General features: G+C 39.3%; 1 protein-coding gene across 14 annotated transcripts in view; it reads left to right on the top strand.

Annotated features, from left to right (window-relative positions):
* The window catches only part of NRXN3 (neurexin 3), a 1639812-nt gene that overhangs the window by 588007 nt on the left and 1027741 nt on the right, over positions 1-24064 (top strand). For all 14 annotated transcript variants that reach the window (XR_010752009.1, XR_010752008.1, XR_010752007.1 and 11 more), the window contains one exon: positions 21220-21423. Coding sequence is in view for 11 of the 14 variants with exons in the window: in XM_066388158.1 (XP_066244255.1) it covers positions 21220-21423 (204 nt within the window). In the remaining 3 variants the exon portion in view is untranslated. The remainder of the gene's footprint in view (positions 1-21219; positions 21424-24064) is intronic.

Genomic DNA, 24064 nt, shown 5'->3' with positions numbered 1-24064 from the left:
CCATGGGGTCATGTCTACGATCCCGTGCTCAAGCCAGCAACCCCACGCTCAAGCTGGATGAGCCTGCACTCAAGCCAGCGACCTCAGGCTTTTGAATCTGGGTCCTCCATGTCCGAGTCTGACACTCTATCCACTGTGCCACTGCCTGGTCAGGCAGTGTGGCATTATATTTAATCTCTTTTTATCTCATTACATATTTGACTCAGGATATAAAAAGATATACTGATATGACCTCTGTGTATTAGGTAGTTGTTTGTTTATTTTTGAATGAGTCCTCTCTAAAAGAAAGTGTCTGTCAGCAGTGGGGATGAAAATGCTTCCTGATCAACCCCGTTTGCTCAGGTTCATGACTTGAGTCATAAAGGACTTGACAGGATTAGAAACATTGAACTTTGGAGATGAAAGGACTACCTGAGATTGTTGAGTCCACTGGGTTTCACACTTCAGTGTGACATTTCAGTGTGCAACAACGTTCACCCAGAGGGTTAGGAAAACACAGCTCGCTGGGTCCCACCTTTGAAGTTTCTGATTCAGGAAGTCTTGGGTGAGGCCTGAGAATACAGACTTTAACATGCTGCCCAGCGGTGCTTGTGTTGCTGATCTGGGAACTGTGTTTTTAGAATCACTGCGCTAGTTTAAAGTTTTCTTTTTACAAATGAGAAGATGGAGGACACTAGAGAGGTCATCAGCATGAAGGTATAAATCACATCCTGTCTCTTCCCTGCTAAAAGCTACTCTGCTAAAAGAATAAAATCCAAAATCCTTATTATCCAGAAGGCCCTGAATGCCTGGTCCCTGCCCACCTGACCATACCATGGTTCCCACGGAGACTGGACATTATTCTGGTCACTTAAGAGCCACGCTCTTATTTATATCAGCATAAAAATAGCTAATATGGGCCCTGGCCGGTTGGCTCAGTGGTGGAGCGTCATCCTGGCGTGTGGAAGTCCCGGGTTTGATTCCCGGCCGGGGCACACAGGAGAGGCGCCCATCTGCTTCTCCACCCCTCCCCCTCTCCTTCCTCTCTGTCTCTCTCTTCCTCTCCCGCAGCTGGGGCTCCATTGGAGCAGGGATGGCCCGGGCACTGAGGATGGCTCTATGGCCTTTGCCTCGGGCGCTAGAGTGGCTCTGGTCCCGGCAGAGCGGTGCCCCAGAGGGGCAGAGCGTCGCCCCCTGGTGGGCGTGCTGGGTGGATCCCGGTTGGGTGCATGCGGGAGTCTGTCTGACTGCCTCCCGGTTTCCAGATTCAGAAAAATAAAAAAAATAAAAAAATAAAAACAGCTAATATGGACATTACACAGAACAGAGAGTGAAGGTTTGACTTGCAAGGAATTTAATTCCATTTTTCAATACTTGCTATTTCCTTAGGGGTCCAGATATAGCTAACATTAGCCTCATGCTTAGTGATTGACCATCAGCACTTTCATGGGATGGGTCCTTCTTGATTTCTCTATATATTTTATCTGGAAGTGAACTTGATCCTCATTAGAATAATAGCCAACTTTTATTAATCAGCTATATGCTGACTACTGTGTCAAGCATTTAACAAAATTTATCACATTTAATTTTCCTAAAAGCCATATAAAGTTATTAAGTGCTATTCACTTTTTTTTTTTACCAATAAAGGAACTGAGACTTAGAGGATTAAGCAACTTTTGAATGTCACACACCTAATAAGAGGCAGTAGGGAGATTTAAACTTCAGCTTCAGGGGCTGGAATCTTTATTATTAGACAGTAAATGATACTGCCTATAATTATATCCTGAAATAACTACTATGTTTGTCTAAACAGCCCCAACTGATCAAATAAAGACTACCCCTCTTTCTGGCTACTAGTTTACTCATCCTTTATCTGAAAATCAGGTGGTACTTTTAGAGGGAGGAAAGAGAAATTCAGCATGGAAGGGTCCTTACAAAGATATATGAAGAGATAAATTGGGGATAGGCATGGTCACATTAAAACAATGTTTAATATCTAGAGCTGTCATGTCCTTTTGCTTGACAATTGAAAATTTTATGTAGGAGAGAATAGAAGAAAGGCATTTGGTCTCTTTTACATGCTACATTTCCACTGTTTTTAAGAGCGGTTTATCCTTCCTACTTTCTCAGTAATAGAAAAGTTTAATACACCAAGATTGCTTTTTACGGGTAAAGGAGTCCCACAGGCAGCAGCCCATGGGTCATAACAATGGAAACTCTGTTAGTCTGAAGTTACAAAAGCGCATGAGACAAACACTATTTTCTAAGTGAAATTAATTTTTGGCCAAAACTTAATCATTAGTTAGATGAAGGAATGGTCTCTGTATTTCTTAAGGATCAGAAAAAAATGAAGAGCAATCTTACTTTCCTCTTAAAATAAGTCTGAAATAAGGTGAGTTTTGCAGAAACAAATCCTGCCCATATTTGGTTTGTTCACTAGTTTCCTCGTGACAAACTACCTGAGAGTATCACTATTTATGGAAGTTTTGCAATGGGAAATTCTCCTTTTCCTCCTTCTTCCTTCCTTTCTTTTCTCTTTCCCTCTCTTACTTTTATTCTCAAGCATTCATTCCATTATTCATTCTGCATGTAATTATTCACACTTAACAGTGTGCCTGGTAGGTTTCTTTTAAATACTGAAACCAACTGGAACAGAAGCTCAAGTAAGGGACCTCTCTCTGTTTTGGTGAGACCTCTTGTCATGAAGCCCACAGCATAATTCAGAAGCCAAATGAACTTGGATGGAAACCAATGCAAGCCCAATTTTATACCATTGTACCATCTTCCATTTTAAAATATCACTTCATAGGCATTTAAATATATGCTTTCAATGAAATTTCTAAAGAAAACACCATCAAATATAATTCAGTGTTCAAAATAATACATCATATACAAGGAGGGATATTTCTAGGAATGTGATGATATATATCAGGAAATATATTAATTAAATTTAATGATATGAAAGATAAGGGAGAGAAAAACCCACAAATACAGAGATATTTGATAAAGTTAACATATTAAAATAATATGAATAAGGTTAGATTGGAAAATGGCTTTTTACTTTAAAAATAGGAAACTATTAAAAACCTATTTACTTCATTCAGATTAGGAACAAAGCAAAGACGCCCTTTTCACTTCTACTTACTATTGAAATAGAGAAACTAGCCAATAGAATAGGTTAAAAGAAAACAACTCAAGATGCATAAGGATTGGAGAGGCATATATAGAACTTTCTCTATTTGTAAAAAGTCCATGTGGGTCCCAAAACTATTAGAACAAAAAGGATTTCAGCAGGTTTGTTGAATAGAAGACAAACATATAAACCTCATTAACCTCCTATTATAATTAACAATTAAAATGTAGAACAGAAAAAATTCCATGTATAATAGCAACAAAAATATAAAGTAGCTAAGAATTAATCTTAGAAGATTTAAGACAATGGAAAAAATGTCAAAATAGTATTGAAGATTATAAAATAAAATCCTGAACAAATTACTAATATATCATATTATGCATTATTAGATTCAATAACATAAATATGCCAGATTTTCCATAAATTATTTCATAAATTTGATACAATTCTACTCAAAATCTCCTACTCAAACTCTCAACAGAATTTTTCTCGGAAACTGAAAAGATGATGCTGTAACACACACACACACACACACACACACACACACACACACACATATATATATATATATATATATATATATATATATATATATGTATGTTTATGGGGCCAAAATAATTGAGACAAGAGAAAAGACTTGCCCTACTAGATATGGACCTTGTTTATACCCCAAATAATTATGACAGTGTGACACAGGCACACAGACCTGTGGGACAGAATGGAGCTCAGTAACTATCTCATGCAATATGGAAAATTGATACATGGCCAGGTTGATGTTACAAATCAGTGGCTAATGAACAAATGAGTCAGTAAGTGGTGCTGGGATAATGGATTATCAAAACTAGATTAGACTGTATCTCTACACAAAACATGTAAATGAATCAAGAGCATATAAAAATTTAAATATAAAATGCAAAACTTAAAAATATTTAGAAGAAAATAAAGGTGAATTACAAAGGGCCAGAAAGAAAGCACAGGCCATGAAGAATATCTTGATAAATTTGATTGCAATTAAATTTAAATCTGTGTTCAAGGAAAAGCATAATAAAAGACAAGCTACAGATTGGGAGGACCTACTGGGAATGAACGTAGCATGCAAAGGGTTGTTTCCATAAATTGTATAATGAGCTCCTACAAGTCAACAAGAGAAAGACAAATAGCCTAACAGGAAAATGAACAAGGGCTACGAATATGAAAATCACAGATACCAAAACCAAAATGGATACTGTATGTAAATAAAAGGATGTATAGCCACACTCGTAATCTTGAGAAGGCAAATGCAAAAGATTTTTAGATATTACCAGATAAGCAAACATTAATAACTCTGGCGATATGAAATCTTGGCAAAGAGGAGGTGATGGGGAATTGATATATCCTACATTCTGGAGTGCCCATTGAGGCGAGCACTTGCTAATAAAATTCAGCTTTGAAATTGAGCAGGACATTAAACCTAGCAGTTGCATATTATGTAAGTGCTTTACAAAAACTTTCAAATAAAGCTCACATTAAGGTAGTTACTAGTACACACATTGGGAACACTGCTTGTGATGTAAAAGAAAAACATTCGAAACAATCTAAAGCAGCATGAGTGTGCATAAATAAATTGTGTATGTTTACATAGTAGGGGCCCCATCGGCAGTGGAGGACACACACAGCAGCCAGATATAAAACACTGGTGGGCCTGACCTGTGGTGGTGCAGTGGATAAAGTGTGGACCTGGAATTCTAAGATTGCTGGTTCAAAACCCTGGGCTTGCCTGGTCAAGAAACATATGGGAGTTGGTGCTTCCTGCTTCTCCCTTCTCTCTCCCTCTCTCTCCTCTCTAAAATGAATAAATAGTCTTTAAAAATTAAAAAAAAAAGTCTATTAAAACTGAGGTATATTCCTTTAAAAACAAAACAAAACACTGGTGGGCCTCAATGCCATAATCTTGAATAAAAAAAGTAAAATAAGGAATAACATGCACAGAATGATACCATTTATATAAAGTTTGTAAGCATGTGAAATAATAAAAAAAATTTTATGCACAGATTCACATATATTAAGAATATAAAAAACATGCATAGACATGAGGAACATCCCTGTAAAAAAGTTACTTTTGGGAAAGAAGGGACAGGGGACTGTCACAAAGGGGAGGTACTGACACCTGTAATGTTTTATTTCATTGAAAAGAATCTGAAACACATATTGTATAACCAGAATGTTAGAAATTTTAAAAAAGCCCCATTATAGGGCTACAGGTATTTATTATGCCATTATTTCTACTTGTTTGAATGAAATATTTCAAAATTAAATATAGAAGAAGCATGGAGCCTCCCAGAGAGGTGGCTGTCAAGTGTTTGACCAGGCTTACTCACTAAGTTCCCGCACCTCCGGCTCTCAACGGGGCTGATTAAAATTATACATGAGCACATACAATAACTCTTTGGATTCTTTGGGAAAATGTCAAAATTGTGAATGTTAAAATTTGAAATACCAAGAGTCAACTACAGACACATGAAACCAACTAAGGACTTAGAGAATGAAAATGAAAACAAAATAAAAGCTGTTTGAGCTAGAGGGCAGAAGAATCTACAATCTCATCCCCTCTGAAATCATACATCAGTGATCGGCTTTAGCCTTCCTGAGGGATTATGTCTGTGTGAGGAACCGCCAGCCCCCAAAACTCACACAGGCTAATAATCTAAAACAAAACGAAACAAAACATGCTCATGGGAAGGGAAAAAGAGGACGCCACAGAAGGGCTGCACCTTCCCGGATACATTTTTCAGCTCTGCAAACAGCTTTTCCATCCTTGACCTTCTCGTTGGAAACCTCTTCTTAAGCAGCTCCACTCAGCTCTGCAAATGTTAGAGTGACATTTGGACTGGGCTTGCGTGATATGCTCGCCCGCTTGGCTGGGCTCCTCTGGGGGTCTGCCAGGCTCCAGCACAGCGGTGTGAACCGGGCAGGCCTCGCCTCCCAGAGCTAGAATAACATTTACCCGCTACAGTTTTCTCTATCTTCAAATATTTCCTCTGGCCCACGTGACAGGGATCCAGTCCCTCCATAGGCTGGGACCTAAAGGGAATGATTTAGAAAGAGGAGAGCCCTCCTTTAAGAACTTTTAACATTTACCTTTCATTAAAGATTTTCCTTGTGTTTTAATTGGGCTTCCCTCCCAGGATTCTGATGTGTTTAGCAAAGGTAATTATTAAAATTGCATATCTATAGAGAGGGGCATGCCTTTGATCATGCTCATGTCAGTGGAAATTGCCAAAGGGGAAAAAAATGCCTCTGGTGGGTGAGGAATGGAATGCCTCTGGTGGGTGAGGAATGGGATCTGAGTGCTCACTGAAGTCCTTAAGAATCAAGAATTGGTCAGGAAATTGTGCAATTATTAATCGTAACTGAAGAGAACAGTTTTGGAGCCTTGCTATGCTTAACATATATCCAGGACTGGCTTAGTCAAGACTTGAAGTCAAGGTGGCCTCTTTGGTTATTGAATCTCCAGTGCCTGAGTGAATTCATAATGAGGAATTGAATATTCTTCCTAATGAATCACATGCTAGTATTATCCTTCTTTTACTAAGGAAGAAACTGAGGCTTAGAAAGATTAAGTAACCTGTTCAGTTACAAAGCTAGCAAGTGTAGGGCCTCCTCTACAGACTGAGGACTTGATTGCTTTGTTCATATCTGTACTTGTAGAGGCATATGTGTGTCAGAAATGTGGTGGTAACCATTGGCAGGCAGAGCTAAAAATGAAAGACAATAGAATTCCAAGTAATAAATATGGAAGGAAAGAAGGCAAGGAAGTGTCACCATAGGCAAACACCACCATAGTACCTGCTGCTGATAAGATCTACCAAATCCACTGATGGATGCTGAAATTGGTGGGCAGAAGTACGAGGAGAAACAGGATTTGCATAGACTCAAAGTGTCTTCCCCAAGATGTGTATCAAGTACAGAGGCAAAGACAGTTCTTTGACAATGAGAAGACCTGGGAGATATTAACCTGCTCAAGTAATCAAGAAAACATCACCGGTAACAAGACGTGTCAACACCATGAACCCCTTGATATGAGGCACTGAGACAAGGACACATTGCCATTTTTATGGTATTTTTGCCAAAAATGTGTAACCTCATTCTAACTATGAGAAAACATTGAACAAACTCAAAATGAGCATATTTGATAAAATATCTGACAAGTACTCTTTAAAAGGACATGAAAGACAAGGAAGGTTGAGGAATTGTTAGACTGGAGGAGACTGAGGAGAAATAACAATGAATGCAATGTGGGATCTTGGAATTGAAAAAGATCACTCGTGGAAAAAGGATTAACCTTTGAATCAGACGTGAGATTTATTTAACATGCTGTACCAATGTTTCATTTCCTGTTGTTCATAATCATACTGTAGTTAGGTAAGATGTTAGCATTAGGGGAAGTAGGATGAGCAGTGTAAGAACACTTGGTATAATTTTTACAACTTTTTTGTAAGTACGTTAGTTTGAAATAAAAACTTCAAAACAACAATCAAGACAAAAGGAAACATAAAATGAACAGGAAGTCTAATTTGCCTTCCTATTTGTTTGCAGCATCTGGAGAGAAGCAAACAAGTAACCAACAGGAAATGCACATGAAAATAGTCTCGTGGGCACAAAGTCTTGTGTGACAGGTGTAACACGTGTGCATACCGGATAGAATGGGGTCATGGGGAAGGAGTGGTCAGTCTTACCTAGAAAGCAAGTGCAGGTAGCCAGGGTAGGCTTTGCAGCGAAGGTGAGTCTTGAGATTTTTAATCTGTCGTCTTACTATTAAGCACTTACTACTATGTGCCAGGCAGCCATTCTTTGAGATAGCTACACAGTAGTAAACCAAAAAGAAAAAGTACCTGCTTTTATGGAGCTTATATTCTAGAACAAGGGGTCCGAAAAGCACACGAACAAGAAAGTATTGGATATTGTCAGTGCTCTAATGAAAAATAAGTGAGCTGATGCAGTGGAATATGGCTGGGGAGAGGAACAGTTAGGATGATTGGAGAATACCTTTCTGAGAAGAGAAGATGCTAGTTAAGCTATTTGGGCCAGAGCCTGAATGAGAGGAAATAGCCACACAAAAAGATCAGGTAGCAGGTACTTCCATGCAGAAGCACAGGCTGGTTGAATGCCCCAAATTCAATCACAAATTGGTGTGTTCATGTTGAAAGAAACAAAAGGAGGCCATTGTGCTCAGCTGTAATGAACAAGGGGAGAATATTAGAGAGGAGCTATAGAAGTAGGATGACCTGGCGACTTTAAGTCCAAACTAGCAAGCACACTTTTGAGAAAAAAGGTGATGCTATTAATCATTATACCAGGACAAGGGCAGTGACATGGAAGTATCTGGACATGTGAATATTCATAGAAAGGAAACAAATCATGTAGGACTTTATAAGAAAGGCAAGGAGTATAAAAGTGTATGAAGTTCATTAGGAAGGTATGGGAGGGTGTAGTGGGGGAAGGGAGTGATCACTCTGGCTGCCTTGGGGAAAATAGCCTTGAGGGGAAAGAATGAAATTAGGGGGAATAATTAGAAGTCTAGCTAGAAGACAGAGGATGGGACTTTAGCTAAGGGAGTGGATGTGGAAAAGGGGAGAAGTGTCTGATTCATTCAGTTCTGAAGACAGAGCCAACAAGCCTTGCTAACTCCTAGTGGATAGGCCAGGTCTTGCCAGCTGGATAAGTGGAGAATATTCCATACGAAGGGAACAGCAAGAGCAGTCACCCAGGCAGGTATGGTCTCAGAACCAATAGCACATTCTAAGAGAAAAGTGAAGCGGCGCAGCAGGGACGGCGACTGGGCTGGAGATGCGACCAGGGTCAGGTTGTCTCAGATTTGGAATGCGGTGCTAAGTGGTAAGTCCTATGGTGCCATGGAAAGTACTTGACTTGAAAAATGACACGATTGAATTTATTTCCAGCCCAGTTACAACAGGAAAAGAAAAAGATAATTTTGAAAGAATATATACACCCCTATGTTTATTGCAGCCTTATTTACAATAGCCAAGATCTGTAAACAGCCCAACTGCCCATCAGTTGATGAGTGGATACAGTTGCACAATGGAATGCTATCGGGCCATAAAAATAGAAAGAAATCTTACCCTTTGTGACAGCATGGGTGGACCTGGAGAGCGTTACTGTCAGTGAAATAAACCAGTAAGAGAAAGACAAGTACCATATGATCTCATTCATATGTGATCTAATGAACTAACAAACAAAACAGACACAGACTCATAGAGAGCAGATTGACAGCTGTCAGAGGGGAGGGGACTGTGGGGCCGGGTGAAAAGGTGAAGGGATTAAGCAAAAAATAAAAGTTCAGGGGGGAAAAAGATAAAATTAAAAGGAAAAGAAAAACCCTGAAAACAGATACTTTCTGATAGCTAGAGAATCAACAAGAAGCCAGAAACGTTTGGTGGGCAGTACAGTGCGGTGAGGGGACTTTTATTTTTACTAGAAGCTGTCCACCCATTCATCAGACAACACCCTTGATCGTCTTGTGGTTTGCAATGTAATTAAGTGTTGACTCAGACACCGCTAAAGAGTGTCACTGAGTCATAAAGAAGCTCCAACAGGAAAACTTGAGAGACAAATTAATGTCATGTACCAAGTACCTTTCTTCTCCTGCTCCAGTGCTATTCTTGGCCCGCTTATTTCTAAGTTTTAGCAATATCTCTCAGACTGGTGCGCCTCACATTCAGTTTTGGCAAGCTAAGCATGGTGACAGAGCCAGATAACTTGTTCCCTGTAGACTTATAAACTCATCAGCTGTGGGCTGGTAATATAATTTACAATACACTTTGCCAACCCTATAAAACAACTTTCTGTTTGCAGGGGAGTGGAGCCCTGACAAGAAGAAGTGTTTATAGCTTAATTTTAGCTGTGTTCTCTGTTGTTGCTGCAGAAGCAGCCTGTGTATGATGCATCCCTGTCATCTGCCAGACAGTTACAACTTTTTTGTGTGTATGTTTGGCAGGCTAAGCACAATATTGGGCTTTGCTTAATATCCACCCCAGGATCCTATTACCTTAGGGAGTGGTAGCTATAGCATGCATCTCCATCTTTTGGGACAAAGTAATTGAGATGTAATGGTTGGACGCTCCACAGTTGTGGCTTATTATATCTTTATGAAATTATCTGAGGTCTTACTCTAGAGAACGTGTTTCTTTGGTCTGGCTTTAGACCATACTAAGGTAATCACATTCCAGTGAGCACAGCTCTGTGCAGAACAGTTCTCTGAGCCTTCGGTCCAGACATTTGGAAATCAAAACACCAGCAATTAGCCTGAGAGACACAGTGAGTAAAGGCATATAGTTGGCCATTAATCACTTTACCATAGCAGCTCAGTGATATTGTATAACAATATTCTAGAATAAAACAAAGGTGGTAGGTATACAAATCTGTTTACGACAGATCCTAACCTGCAGTTAGTCATCCCTGTTAATGGCTCAGAGGTAAAACTTTTATTCAAATTTTAGTGTCCAGGTATCATCAGTGATAATGAAAGATCAAAGATATTCTCTGGAATACTGACAAGAAGACCATAACAGCAACCTGTGGGCAAAATTGAAAGTCTACAGAATAGTGCTATCTGTCTTTCAAGGTGAATAGCATAACTGGACCACAATATTGGGTTCAGTCACTGTTCATAGTCTGCCCATGACCGTTATGAGCCATACTAGCTCTAACTCCAGGGTGCAACTTCTGTCATGATTGTGAAAACAGACCCGTTGTATAGGGGATTTGAGAACAGAAGAAAGCAGAATTTCTATCTTATTTCTCTATCTAATCAAAGTAAACTTTATAATGAAGAGGTCTAACAAAGCACTATAATGAATGCTCACAATTACATTTTACTTTACAGTTTGCAGAGCTCTTTCAACCTGTTTTATTATGTGATTTTTAAAAAATATTATTCAAAAGTGAATAAGGGACAAAGGAGGTCAGAGAACACGCAGCTTTCTCGGGGTTGCTTGCCATAAGAGGTGGAACTTGGAGTGCAGTGTGGGCCTCCTGACACTGAGGCCCTTTCTGTTGGCCAGTACCACCTCTAACATGGAAGTCTCTATCCTCACATAGAGGCAGGCTATGGGTCGTCTCTGGGCATCATGGAAACAAAAACACACTCATGCCCACATAGACACCATTTGTTGAGCATGCAGTAATATCAGACATTGGGATATTATCATACTCATGTTTCATGGTGCATCTGGAGGATGGATGCCTTTTCTTGGAACTCTGAATCTATTCTTTACCCTTCTGTATCAGCGTTGCACCCTGGAAGGTTATCCTACAGTGGATGGCATTAACGGGTTCCTTTACCCTCTGTACTTCAGTTGGGTCTTCCCAGTTGGAAGCACCCAAGGAGGTGAGATGGAAGGATGAGAAGGAGGTCTGGATATTTCATTTCCTGTCTCTTTCCCTGTGAAGTGGCTGCCATTGGCTGTGCCTGTTGACCTAAGGCCACAGCTCTCGTGAGGCACTCATAGCACACATGCACATTCTCTCTACTTCTCTTCCCCATGGTCCGGCAATTAACCTTCCCCTTTTTTTCTTAGACCTAGTAATAGTGGTCTTCTCTTAATAATTCTGAACACTGCATCATGCCTCGAGGATCCACTATCCCCTACTTATATCTTTGTAAATATTGACTTTATTAAACCTTCATCGAATGGCACAGTTTGAGTGGGTCATCTCCTTCCTACTTGTATCATGACTGATTCAGTGTTATTATTGCATGTGCTATTGAAGGGGAAACTGAGGTCCAAGAATGTTTCATAGTTAAATAACTTGCAGATCTAAGCCTCCATCAAATCTTCTAACTCCAAACTTACATACTCACAGTGGCAGCAAGCACCCTGAGCAATGATTCTGAATGGGAGGCTGCCCCATATGTGTAAGTACAGCTCTGCACTGTACAGCTTTCTGGAATTGACTTAAAGAGTCAGGAGAATTCTCAGGAACTTACTACTCTTATTTATAAATGTTATGTTTTAAATTTTTATAAAATCCTATATTTTATAAACCAAGGTTTATGTATTCATGGTTTGTTTACTTTATCCTTTCTTTTTTTTTTAACAATAAAAAGTATCTAAAAGTACATATGTGCGTTTCTTAATGTGGGAAATGTCAATAAAAAATTTCATCATGTCTTTAGAGTAGTTTAGTCATTGGGGAAGCCAGTATGGCTGTGAGGAATGGCAGCATTATGTTGAGAACGTGAAAAGTTACTTCTTCTCGGCCTTGTCCACAGGAGAGAGAATATCACCTAGCATCAGCTCTGTTGATTTCTTGGAACTGTTAGCAACTGTTGGCTACTGTTTTCTATTCAAAACTAGAGATTTATGTTGCTCCTGCTGCTGCTGCAAAATACAGATTTAGAACCTGGCAGGCATTTCTACATAGCTTTATGCACTAAGATTAGCCCAATTTGGAAGAGGAAGCAATCTGTGTATTTTGGAAGCTTTGTCAGAATAAAACACACTTAAGGAATGTGTAAGGCCAATAGCTGCGTGAGTGAGCAGGAGGATGTCTTAAAGGTACAGGAAGTGAAGAGGGTGAGAGAAGTGATTATTTAATGATACTTTCCTTATAAAGTTGGGGATGAGAGGATCTTCTCTCCATAGGGGACAGTCCAAGGGCTGATGGAAGTAGTCTGCTTGGTTTACTCAGTGAAAAATGAGAACTGGCAAAGTCCACTACATGAAAACACATGGCTAATTGCTCATAGTACTCTATTGATGTCAGTGGATCCTCTGCGTTTGTTAGCAATATCACATCAATTGTGTTCTCTAGTACTTTTGTTTTACCCTTTTCCTATTATTGCCTACCAATCTGGCATTCGCCTTTAAAGTTATACTAAATGTAAATAATGTCACTTCCTGGTATGTATAAAAAAGAAGAACCTCTGTACAATTCACTTCCTATTGTGTATTTTTCCTATGGTTTTTACTTCTTTTTTTTTTTTTACAGAGACAGAGAGAGAGTCAGAGAGAGGGATAGATAGGGACAGACAGGAACGGAGAGAGATGACAAGCATCAATCAGTTTTTCATTGCGACACCTTAGTTGTTCATGGATTGCTTTATCATATGTGCCTTGACCACGGGCCTTCAGCAGACCAAGTTACCCCTTGCTCGAGCCAGCAACCTTCGATCCAAACTGGTGAGCTTTTGCTCACACCAGATGAGTTTACGCTCAAGCTAGCCACCTTGGGGTCTCAAACCTGGGTCCTCCGGATCCCAGTCCAATGCTCTATCCACTGTGCCACTGCCTGGTCAGGTGGTTTTTACTTCTTGATTAGGACTTCATTACATCTAATATAATACATGTTTATTGTAAGACTAAAGAGCTCTTAAGATTTAATTCTGTTTCTTTGGTGTTAGATGTAATAATTTGGTTATATTAAGCAGTGGGAAGGTAATAGGTAAAAGTTGCCTACCAGAAACTTTCTCTTTCAAGTTAAACAAAAAAAAGAGTATATCAGCCAAAAATAATCATTAGCCCTAAGAAAGAAAAAAAGCACAACTTAGTATCATGAATCTCAAAAACTAGGGACAAGGCACATGGTTCTGAAGCCAAGCCCAGATGAATAGCCAAGCATGGTCAGGCTGCCAACCGCCTGTGCTCCTCAGGGATAGTACTGTCTAGTTCAAAATTATTTCTAATACTTTTTGGAGGGAAATAAGTAGACTAAATAGATGTTCTTATCTGGCCCCACCTTTGACTAACGAGTAGTGGAAATAGCTACAAAAGGGAAATTCATGTAACGGAAACTGACAATAGGAGAATTTAAGAGTGCTAAATGGATTAAAAGTCCTATTATATCCCCTGCCATTGCCTTGGGATGCACTATCTAACCAGGAGGAGTGACTTCTGATACAGGACATTTAATAAAGCTTCAGAAATGAGAATACATCCTGGTGGCTAAAGGAAGCTTATATACAACCTTGATTGAGCTCTTCATCTCTCTCTTTATTTTCTTCCCATATTTCACCATCTCTATGTGCTTGAAGGATACTATTTTAATTCTTGAAGTTTAGTGACATAATCAATACAAATCTCAGTGTTGAATAAACTATAATCTATCACATATGAGAGAATATTAACATTATACAATCTAAAATATAATAAAGCAATGTCTGTAAAAATTCTGTATGAAATAAAGTATGACTCAAGAGTTATATGAAACCATGGCATAATCCAAAGATAAAGAGTACAGACATTCATAAACATAAACAAATTTGGTAATGTAACACTAATGAGTTTTTTTTTTTTTTACAAAGGAATTGTTATAAAATTCAATCATTTAAAAGATATAAAAAATTTCTCAGAAAATGAGAAATTGTGATAAAAGGCTTGGTGAGAACAATGACCACATTTAAATGTACAGCAAATACATGACAATTGTACATGTTATAAAGACAGGACAACATATACCTGTGTCAGAGCTCTCTAGAACTACCCCCCATCTGGATAATTCTCTGGAAGGACTCATAGAACCCAGAAGCTCTTTTATTCATCATTATTGTTCATTACAGCAAAAGTTACAGAGTTCAAAAATCAGCAAAGGGAAAGGCATGTAGAATAAAGTCTGGAGGGAACCAGGAACAAGATTTTAGGAATCCTCTCCCAGTTGAGTTCAACAGGATGGATGTACTTACTAATTTCTCCAGCAGTGATATATGACAGCACATGTGGAGTCTTGCCAACCAGGGAAGTTTCCTAAACCTGGAGTTCAGGGATTCCATTGGGGGCCAGTTTCATAGGCATACCGTACTTGTGTGACTGATTTCAGTTACCGGTGGTAGCGGTGGTGGGAGGAGCAGTACTCAGACTTCCTACAATTTGTTACCTAAAATGTCTTGTTTTCAACAAAACGTGAAACTTGCCAAGAAACAGGAAAATGTGACCCATTCACAGGACTAAATAAAGCAATAGGAATTGCCTTTGAGGGAGACCAGGTGTTAGACTTAGCAGGCAGAGACTACATAATAGTTATGATAAATATTAAAAGAAATTAAGGAAACTTTGCTTTAGTAATTAAAGGAAAATAAAATAATAATGACTCATCAAGTTGAGAACATTAATAAAAGGATATATATATATATATATGTAGATATTAAGTTATATTTCAACTTTAAAATTTCTACTTGGAGATTATATATAAATTTTGGAGTTGAAAAGTGCAATAACCGGCCTGACCTGTGGTGGTGCAGTGGATAAAGTGTCAACCTGGAATGCTGAGGTTGCCAGTTCAAAAACCTAGGCTTGCCTGGTCAAGGCACATATGGGAGTTGATGCTTCCTGCTCCTCCCCCTTCTCTCTCTCTCGCTCTCTCTCCTCTCTGAAATGAATAAATAAAAATAAAAAATAAAAGTGCAATAACCTAAACCAAAAACTCACTGGAAATACTCAACAGTAGGTTTGAGTTGGCAGAAGGAAAAATCTGCAGACTTGAAGATGATAGCTTGAACAAAGGAGATTATAAAATCTGACCAGAAGACCAGAAAAAAGTAAAATGAAGATAAACGAACAGAGTTCCAGAGGAATGTGGGGCATCATTAAATCTACTAGTATATGAGAGTAGTGAAAGGAAAGGAGAAAAGGGGACAGAAAAAATATTTTTAAAAGTAGTAACTAAAATTTTGCTAAATTTGATGGAAAACACTAATCTACACAGCAAAGAAGCGCAATGAACTGTAAGCAGTACAAATACAAAGAGATTCACATCCAGATTCATTATAATAAAAATGTCCAAAGACAACAAAAAATTTTTGAAAACAGCAAGAGAAAAATGACTCATCCTGTACAAGGGCATCACTAAAAGATTAACAGCTGCCATCTCTTCCAAAACACTGAAGGGCACAGCACAGAGACAACATTCAAAGGCTGAAAGAAATAGAAATGTCAACCAAGAATCCTATATCCAACAAAGCTGTCTTCCAAAGGTGAAGGTGAGATAAAGACATTCCCAGGTAAGCAAAAACAGAGAATTCATTGCTAGTAAGTCTGTCTGCCTTATCAGAACTACTAAATAAAGTTCTTCAAACTGAAGGGAAGTGACAACAGACAATAATTTGAATGTACATGAAAACACAAAGAACTTCAGTAAAGGTAATTATGTAGGTAATGATAAAAGACAATGTAATTAGACATTTAATTTTCTTTCTTCTTTTAACTGATTTAAAAGCAATTGCATATAACGATACCTATAAAATTGTATTGTTGGGCCGATAGCAGAATTGTGATATATTTGACAATAAAATACAAAGGAATAAAGCTATATTGGAGAAAAAAAAAATGACACCAGATGGTAACTTGAATCCAGAAGAAGAAATGAAGAGAGACAGAAATGGTAAATAATAAGCTTCATTAAAAATAAAACTCTATAAGTATATTTGAGTGGATGGTGAACACACAATGCAATATATAGATGATTTATTATAGAATTGTGTACCTGAAATCTGTATAATTTTATTAACCAATGTCACCTCAATAAACTCAATAAAATTTTTTTAAAAACAAATCTCTATAAATATATTTGAGCTCTCCTTTTCACTTCTTAGAAAGACTTTTTTTAAAAAAATTATTTATTGATTGATTTTAGAGAGAGAGAGAGAGAGAGAGAGGAAGGGTGAGAAAGAAAGAGAGAGAGAGATTCATTTATTGTTCCACTTAGTTGTATGTTCATTGGTTGCTTCCCGTATGTGCCCCAACTGGGGATTGAACTGCCGAACTGCAACCTTGGCGTTTTGGGATGATGCTCTAATTGAGCTAACCAGCCAGGGCCAAGACATGTTTTTACAAAGCAATCGTTATAACAATGTATTGTTTGTAATATATATAGACATCATGTGAAAAGTTATAACAACAGAAACTCATAGAAATATGCAACAGTAGGTTTGGGTTGGCAGAAGGAAAAATCTGCAGACTTGAAGATGATAGCTTGAACAAAGGAGATTATAAAATCTGAACAGAAGAAAGTAAAATGAAGATAAATGAACAGAGTTCCAGGGGAATGTGGGGCATCATTAAATCTACTAGTAGTAAATTTTCCATATCTTACTGGAATTAAGTTAGTATGGATATAAAGTAGAGTCTGATAAATTAAGATGTATATTGTAAGCCCTGGAGTAACCATTAAGAAAGAAGCTCAAAAATATAGTTAAGAGTCATTAAAGGGATTTAAATAGTGCGCTAAGAAATATTCACTTAAGACAAAATGGAGTAATGAAAGAAAGAAAGAAAGAAAGAAAGAAAGAAAGAAAGAGAAAAAGAAAAAGAAAGAAAGAGTAGGAAAACTGTATAAGAACCATTGTGTAGGCAGGCATTCCATCATGTGGTTTCTCACTATCACTAAACAAGTTGATTTTAGAATGAATAGCTTTTATTTCTAGGCTAATTTTCCCCCTCAAATTAGTATTCTATTTGTGCTGCTTCTTGTGGTTGAAACCTTTTAAGCAAATTAATATACCCTGGAACAGATTTTATTTTGGCTTGATTCCTATATCAAATTTTCTGCTTCATCACCCTCCCCTTAAAAAATATCAGGTTAATAATAGAGTGTACTGACATAGATACACACTAAGGTACACAGTGAGATACACACTTTATTTTATATCATTAGCTGTTTAACTACATAGTCACCTGATATTTATTCTCTGACACTACCAACACTGATATAAAGATGCGTCCATTTATACACATGTTCTGGCTCTAGACATATCCAGTGTACTGTGGCCATTAATTTTGGAATATAGTTAAGTTGAAGGCATAAAAATAATCATTTCACAGCTCAATGAATACCCAAATATCCCTTGAAAAAGAGTGTCCATATGTATGGGTGTGTACAGTAGATGGTACTTAGTAATGATTAGTGGTGCTCATAATTATACAAATACACAGAACACTGTACATATTTATACATAAAATGATGTTATTTAGAAATATCCATGTTCTCTATGTTTATATCATTTCATGTGTTCATAAATAAAGAGCTTTAAATAGTGGTATATGTTTGAATGTGTGTGCGCACATGCATGCACACACAGACATATATACACACAAGAGCACTGCACTCTACCATTAAGCATTAAGGGTGGGTTTTGGCGCCCTAGGAGACATGGGTGTGCTTCCAGCATAACTCTCTGACAATTTGGCAGAAAGGTTAAGTATACAGCCATTGGAATCACACTGCCTGTGTTTAACTCCCAGCTCTGCCATTAGTTAGGTATGTGACCTGCTATCTATAAAATATGATGATAATATTGTTTTCTTCATGATTCTTTTGTGAGGATTAAATGTCTTCTTAATGCATGGAAAGTCCTAGGTAGCATCAGGGAAATAGAAATGCTCAATAAATTTTACTTATAATTATTGATCTTGTGATTCTGCTCTTTCAGGAAATAAAAGTTTTTTCCTTTACATCTGAAACATGTGTTAAATTTAGATTATGTTTGCAATCTGAAAACAGAGCCTGATTATATATCTTTTTTTTTTTTTGTATTTTTCTGAAGTTGGAAACGGGGAGGCAGTCAGACAGACTCACGCATGTGCCCGACCAGGATCCACCCGGCATGCCCACCAGGGGGCGATGCTTTGCCCATCTGGGGTGTCTCTCTGTTGCAACCAGAGCCATTCTAGCACCTGAGGCAGAGGCCACAGAGCCATCCTCAGCTCCCGGGCCAACCTTGCTCCAATGGAGCCTTGGCTGCGGGAGGGGAAGAAAGAGACAGAGAGGAAGGAGAGGGGGGAGGGATGGAGAAGCAGATGGGCGCTTCTCCTGTGTGCCTTGGCCGGGAATCGTTCCTGGGACTCCTGCACGCCAGGCTGACGCTCTACCACTGAGCCAACCAGCCAGGGCTGATTATATATCTTTTATTGTGATAGTGTCTGCAGTGAACATACCTGTATCTGTGATCTCCTTAGAGTTTTCAAATTGTAATGGACATCTGTTAGCACGTCATGGATATTACCTGGTTGATGGCTGCTTCCCAGGAACAAGCAGCTGCGTTTATTTTGCCTTTCATGGACTTTTGTACATTATGTAAATAGGATGAAGGTATGGTGGTGACACAGGTTATTTTGGCACTTTCTGTGTGGTCTGTCTGGACTCTTCCTGTTTTGATTCTGTTTATACATGAGGGCAGAAGACATTGATCTCTTGCTCACAGCTATGTTCTTCACATCCAGAAGAATGCCTGGTACACAGTATCATAAATGAGTATATTGTAGCAGCTCATAATCTAAAACCATTCACTTAATTACAGAGTATACCAAAGTCCACTGGCTTTATTTCAATCTCAAACTATCTTTATAACTACTTACCAAAATATGCTAGATGCTTGTGTTAAATTGAATAATTTGTTATTATCTGAGTGTCCTCCTTTTTTTATGTGTATAGGGGTGCAATTTTACCTACCTGTCAAATCTGATGTTATAATTTCTTTCATACAAACCCCACCCATCTACCAAGACTGGTTTAGACTCTACCCATCTGCTCTCCTCACCTACATGCCACAGCCTGTCCCTCCTGAACATCACTGTCTTTAATGATAGATCTTTCTTGTGTTGTTTCACCGTTTTCTATTATAGTGCAGTTGTGTGTGCCACATCTCTGTTCAGAACAGGACCTTATCTGTTACATATGTGCGTCCTGTATAATACGTGTAGGTAGGTGGCTACTATTTGCCAACAGCAAATGTTAATAAGGACCTACTCAGTGCCTGATTCTGAGCCCCATGACCTATTGGCTTTGTAAGACAGCGAGTGACACTCTCTTCCTGTATTCTCTAAAAATGTTTGCTAAAGGAATGTTTAAACAAATTCACATTTAAGCAGTCTGCTGTTGCAGAATGGGTCCTGGACTTGGTGTTGGATCTACTGGGTTAAAATCCAGACTGTGCGACTAGGGGATGATAACACCCTCCTCTAAGAGCATTGAAAGTGGGGATAATAGAACTATCAATACATTGTAGCATTAGTTGAGATAATGTATTGGGGGGTCTTAAAGATGGCTGGTAACCAAAGTGCTTAGACTATAGAAAGTATCAAAATAAAAGTGACTTGGTTTCTTCCTTTAGCAGTGCTACTTGAATAAAAGCAAAATGACCGGTTCTCAAGGGTGTCCTTAGCCTTTTTTGTTTTATCTCCAACTCTGTCATTCTTCTTTGCATGGGCCAAGCAAATTCTTACAAGGCTTGGCCACTAGGGATGTTATGGGGTCAGGCTGTGCTGCTGCTTTTTCCTCTGTTCTCTGCTAAATATTGATTTGTTTGCTGTGGCTGTTTTAAACTGCTGCTCTCCTCCTATTCCCCATTAAATACAGGATTCTAAGTCTCCCCCCCCCCTTTTTTTTTTATTTAGTGAGAGGAGAGGAGGCAAAGGCAGACTTCTGCATGTGGCCGGACAGGGATTCACACAGCAAGCCCACTAGGGGATGATGATGCTCTGCCCATCTGGGGTCTTTGCTCTGTTCCAACCAGAGCCATTCTTTTAGCGCCTGAGGCAAAGATCCTGGAGCCATCCTCAGCGCTCAGGGTCAACTTGCTTTAATAGAGCCATGGCTGCAAGAGGGAAGGAGAAGAGAGAGAGAGGTGAGAGGAGGAAGGGTGGAGAAGCAGATGGGTGCTTCTCCAGTGTGTCCTGACCAGGAATTGAACCCAGAACATCCACACTCTGGGCCACCACGCTACCACTGAGCCAACTAGCCAGAGCCTAAGTTTTGTTTAATGTACTTTCATTTTATGCACTGCATACAGAATTACATTTACTACTATTTGTGGAGGCACTTTCACTTTTTCAGAATGCCTTCACAGTCATTATTTCATTTGGAACCCTTGACAAACCTGTGAGCACAGTAGGGCAGCAACCAGTGCCTTCGTATGCCTTTTGCAAATGAAGAAATAGAACCTCAGAGTGTAAGTGGTGTACTGAAGGTCACGTAGATTAAAAGTGGTAATGGAGGTCCCACAAACTCAAGTCACCTGTCTGCAAATGGGTTCCCTCTCTATCCTGCTCTGCCTACTCTGGAAACTCAGGAAAACTGACATTCTCCACCCTAATGATCTCTTCCCGTCTCCTTTGCAGAGGCGTCCATCTTGAGCTACGACGGCAGCATGTACATGAAGATCATCATGCCCATGGTCATGCACACCGAGGCGGAGGATGTGTCCTTCCGCTTCATGTCCCAGCGAGCATACGGGCTGCTGGTGGCTACTACTTCCAGGGACTCGGCCGACACTCTGCGTTTGGAGCTGGATGGGGGACGCGTCAAGCTCATGGTTAACTTAGGTATCGTATGGAGTACCCTCTGTCACTCTGTTTGGGCTTGTCTTCCCTTTCTTTTCTGATTTTCATTGGTTTGATTGAATTCTTTGTTTGTTTCTTGAAAGTTAGCTGCTGACTTCTTGTTTAATAGACCAAGGATAAAATCCAACAGCAATAAACACCTTCTCCTTGTTTCTGCATGAGGTTTTGATGTCAATCTCTGGTTTCTGACAGTGGTGGTTTTTTGTTTTTGTTTTGTTTTGTTTTTTTGTTTTTTAAAAAAAACTAGATTATTTGTTTTCTAAGTTTCCTTTCTTGGTTTTTATGGAACTGTTTAGCTTTATGTAAAACACGCTACTTTGGTCCATCTTTTGATCAATCACATTCTCATTAAGTCCAACCTGTTGGTCACCACTCAAAACAGTCGAAGCTGAGGGCTAGGATAGGGCAGGAAGTGGAGGCAAATGGGAGGTGGGGTTGGATCATTTCTAGCTCCACAGTGACTATTCAGATGAGGAATTCTGGTGGCCTTGATGACACTGGTATCTCCTTATACTTTTTTCTACTGGAGAGCTCAAGTCAGATTCTTTCTATCGTCCCACTGGAGAAATTATTCCATAAATTTGGACTCTCTGACATGTGGAAGGAGCAGGTAGCTTCTGATTTGTATCCCTGTCTTCCTTCTGGACATTCTTACCCATTGTTCAGCAGTCCTTTTTATAAAGATTGTTATATCACCCTGCTACTCGCCAATTTACTCTGATGTCCTCAGATAATACATATCCATTTTTCCTTAATATTGAAAACTTTTGGTAATGTGAAATGTATAGCTTTATTGGGAGAGGATATGCTCTTCCTCTGTTATTACTTATAACAGACGCTTTTGAAATTCCCTTGCTATGGCCTCATATTCTCTCCTGTTTCTGTTCTCTTGACTGAATTCTAATTGATTTTCTGTGGAGAATGGGGACCTCTTGATTTTTTGGATGAAAAAAAAAAATCACCACTCCTTTTCTGCTGATTCTATTCGGTGGAAAGTCATTGCTCTGTGTTGACAGGATCAGCGGCAGAGCGGAGTCCAGACTTTCGACACCTGGATTTGTTTGGGTGTGTAGAGTATGTTTGGATACAGAGCTCCTTTAAAAGCATTTCCGTGGACTGTCTTGTCAGAGGCATGGTGAAGACACAATGGGCTGTCTTGTCAGAGGCATGGTGAAGGCACGATGGGGAAATGCGTCTGATGCAGGACCCTCTAAAACCCTGACAGCCCGGCGGAAAGCCAGGGTTTTGAATTTGCACCAGTCTTATCTGCTGTCAGGTCAGCTGGTCACACCTGGAAACTGCCTAGGCTATAATCCTAAAAACCTCTAGGACACCAAGGACTGTTTTGAGCAGTGGCTTGTTTAGTTGTCTTTTTTTTTTTTTCTAGTTTGCAGCTTTTACAACACCATGTCCTTTTCCTTGTCCAACCTCATTTGATTTCAATGTGTCTCTTGGTTTTTCCTCTGTTTGTGTACGTGTGTGTATTTGGTTATTTTGTGTGTTTTTTTTTCTCTTTTGCTGGATCTTTGTTGTGTTCTTGAGTTTCCAGTCCTCCCCACCATCAGCCATGGTAAATCAAAAGATGGTATTCAACCCTTCAAAGGCCCAAAGCCTGCGGCCCGCATAGCAAACAGCCTTGAGAACACAGCGTACTGAACCGCCTGCAGGGGCTGGCATCCCCCGCCCCTCTCGCCTTCCCTCCCCAGCACCGTCCTCCCCGCCTTCCCTCCCCAGCACCATCCTCCTCGCCTTCCCTCCCCAGCAGCGTCCTCCCCGCCTTCCACAAACCAACAGAGACAATGTTGCCGGAAACGACAGCCAGTAACAGATTGTCTGCTCTAAAAAACAGCAGAAGAAATTTTTTTAAAAAAAGTAAAAAAGAAACAAAAACCACAAACCAAAAAAAAATATATTAAAAAACAAATAAAACTTCCTAATAGTGCACAGAAACAGACAATGAAGACAATTTTTAACTCTGCACCTATTTCTAATAAGAGAGAGCCCTAGATATAAAGATGATTCAGTCCCGTGGGGTTCTAGGGAAATACAGATGGCCTTTAAAGGAATAGATTTTTTTTTTTTTTACTTTTAGATGTTGTTTTGTAAAGATTAGAAAGCCAGCTGTGATGAGTCGCATGCCTCAGAAGGAGAAATGGGGGGTGGAATAAATAGAAGGGGATGAGGAAGGAGATGGACCCATCCTTTCTCTCTCTTAAACACACACACACACACACACACACACACACACACACACACACACACACAGTCATAGATCCTGTGTGTATCCTTAGAAACATTATCTCTCTATTTTATACTCACACTAAAATCTGAGAGATGTGCTTGTCAGACTTTGCCTTTGCCTGTTGGCTCCTTTAGTCTCAGGGTCAAGTCCAGCTCCTCCTCAGTTGAAGCCTGTTACTCACAAGAGAGTTAGCCCCTCCCTGGAGAGTGCTGTGCTTCTCCCCAGGCAGCTGTGACTGCTTTTCTCTCTGAAAGGCATGGTTCTACTAGTTTGAATGTATTTAACTTGCATTCAAACCTAACAAGGAAAACTGACCTTAAATTTCCGAAACTTGTGTATACACAACTCTTCATGTTCATGCTTGGATTTGAAGGTTCTCCT

The sequence above is a fragment of the Saccopteryx leptura genome, chromosome 6 (genome assembly GCF_036850995.1).
Source record: "Saccopteryx leptura isolate mSacLep1 chromosome 6, mSacLep1_pri_phased_curated, whole genome shotgun sequence".
NCBI classification, from domain to species: Eukaryota; Metazoa; Chordata; class Mammalia; order Chiroptera; family Emballonuridae; genus Saccopteryx; species Saccopteryx leptura.
The sequence above is the reverse complement of the archived record's forward strand: the minus strand, read 5'-3'. Positions and strand labels throughout refer to the sequence as shown.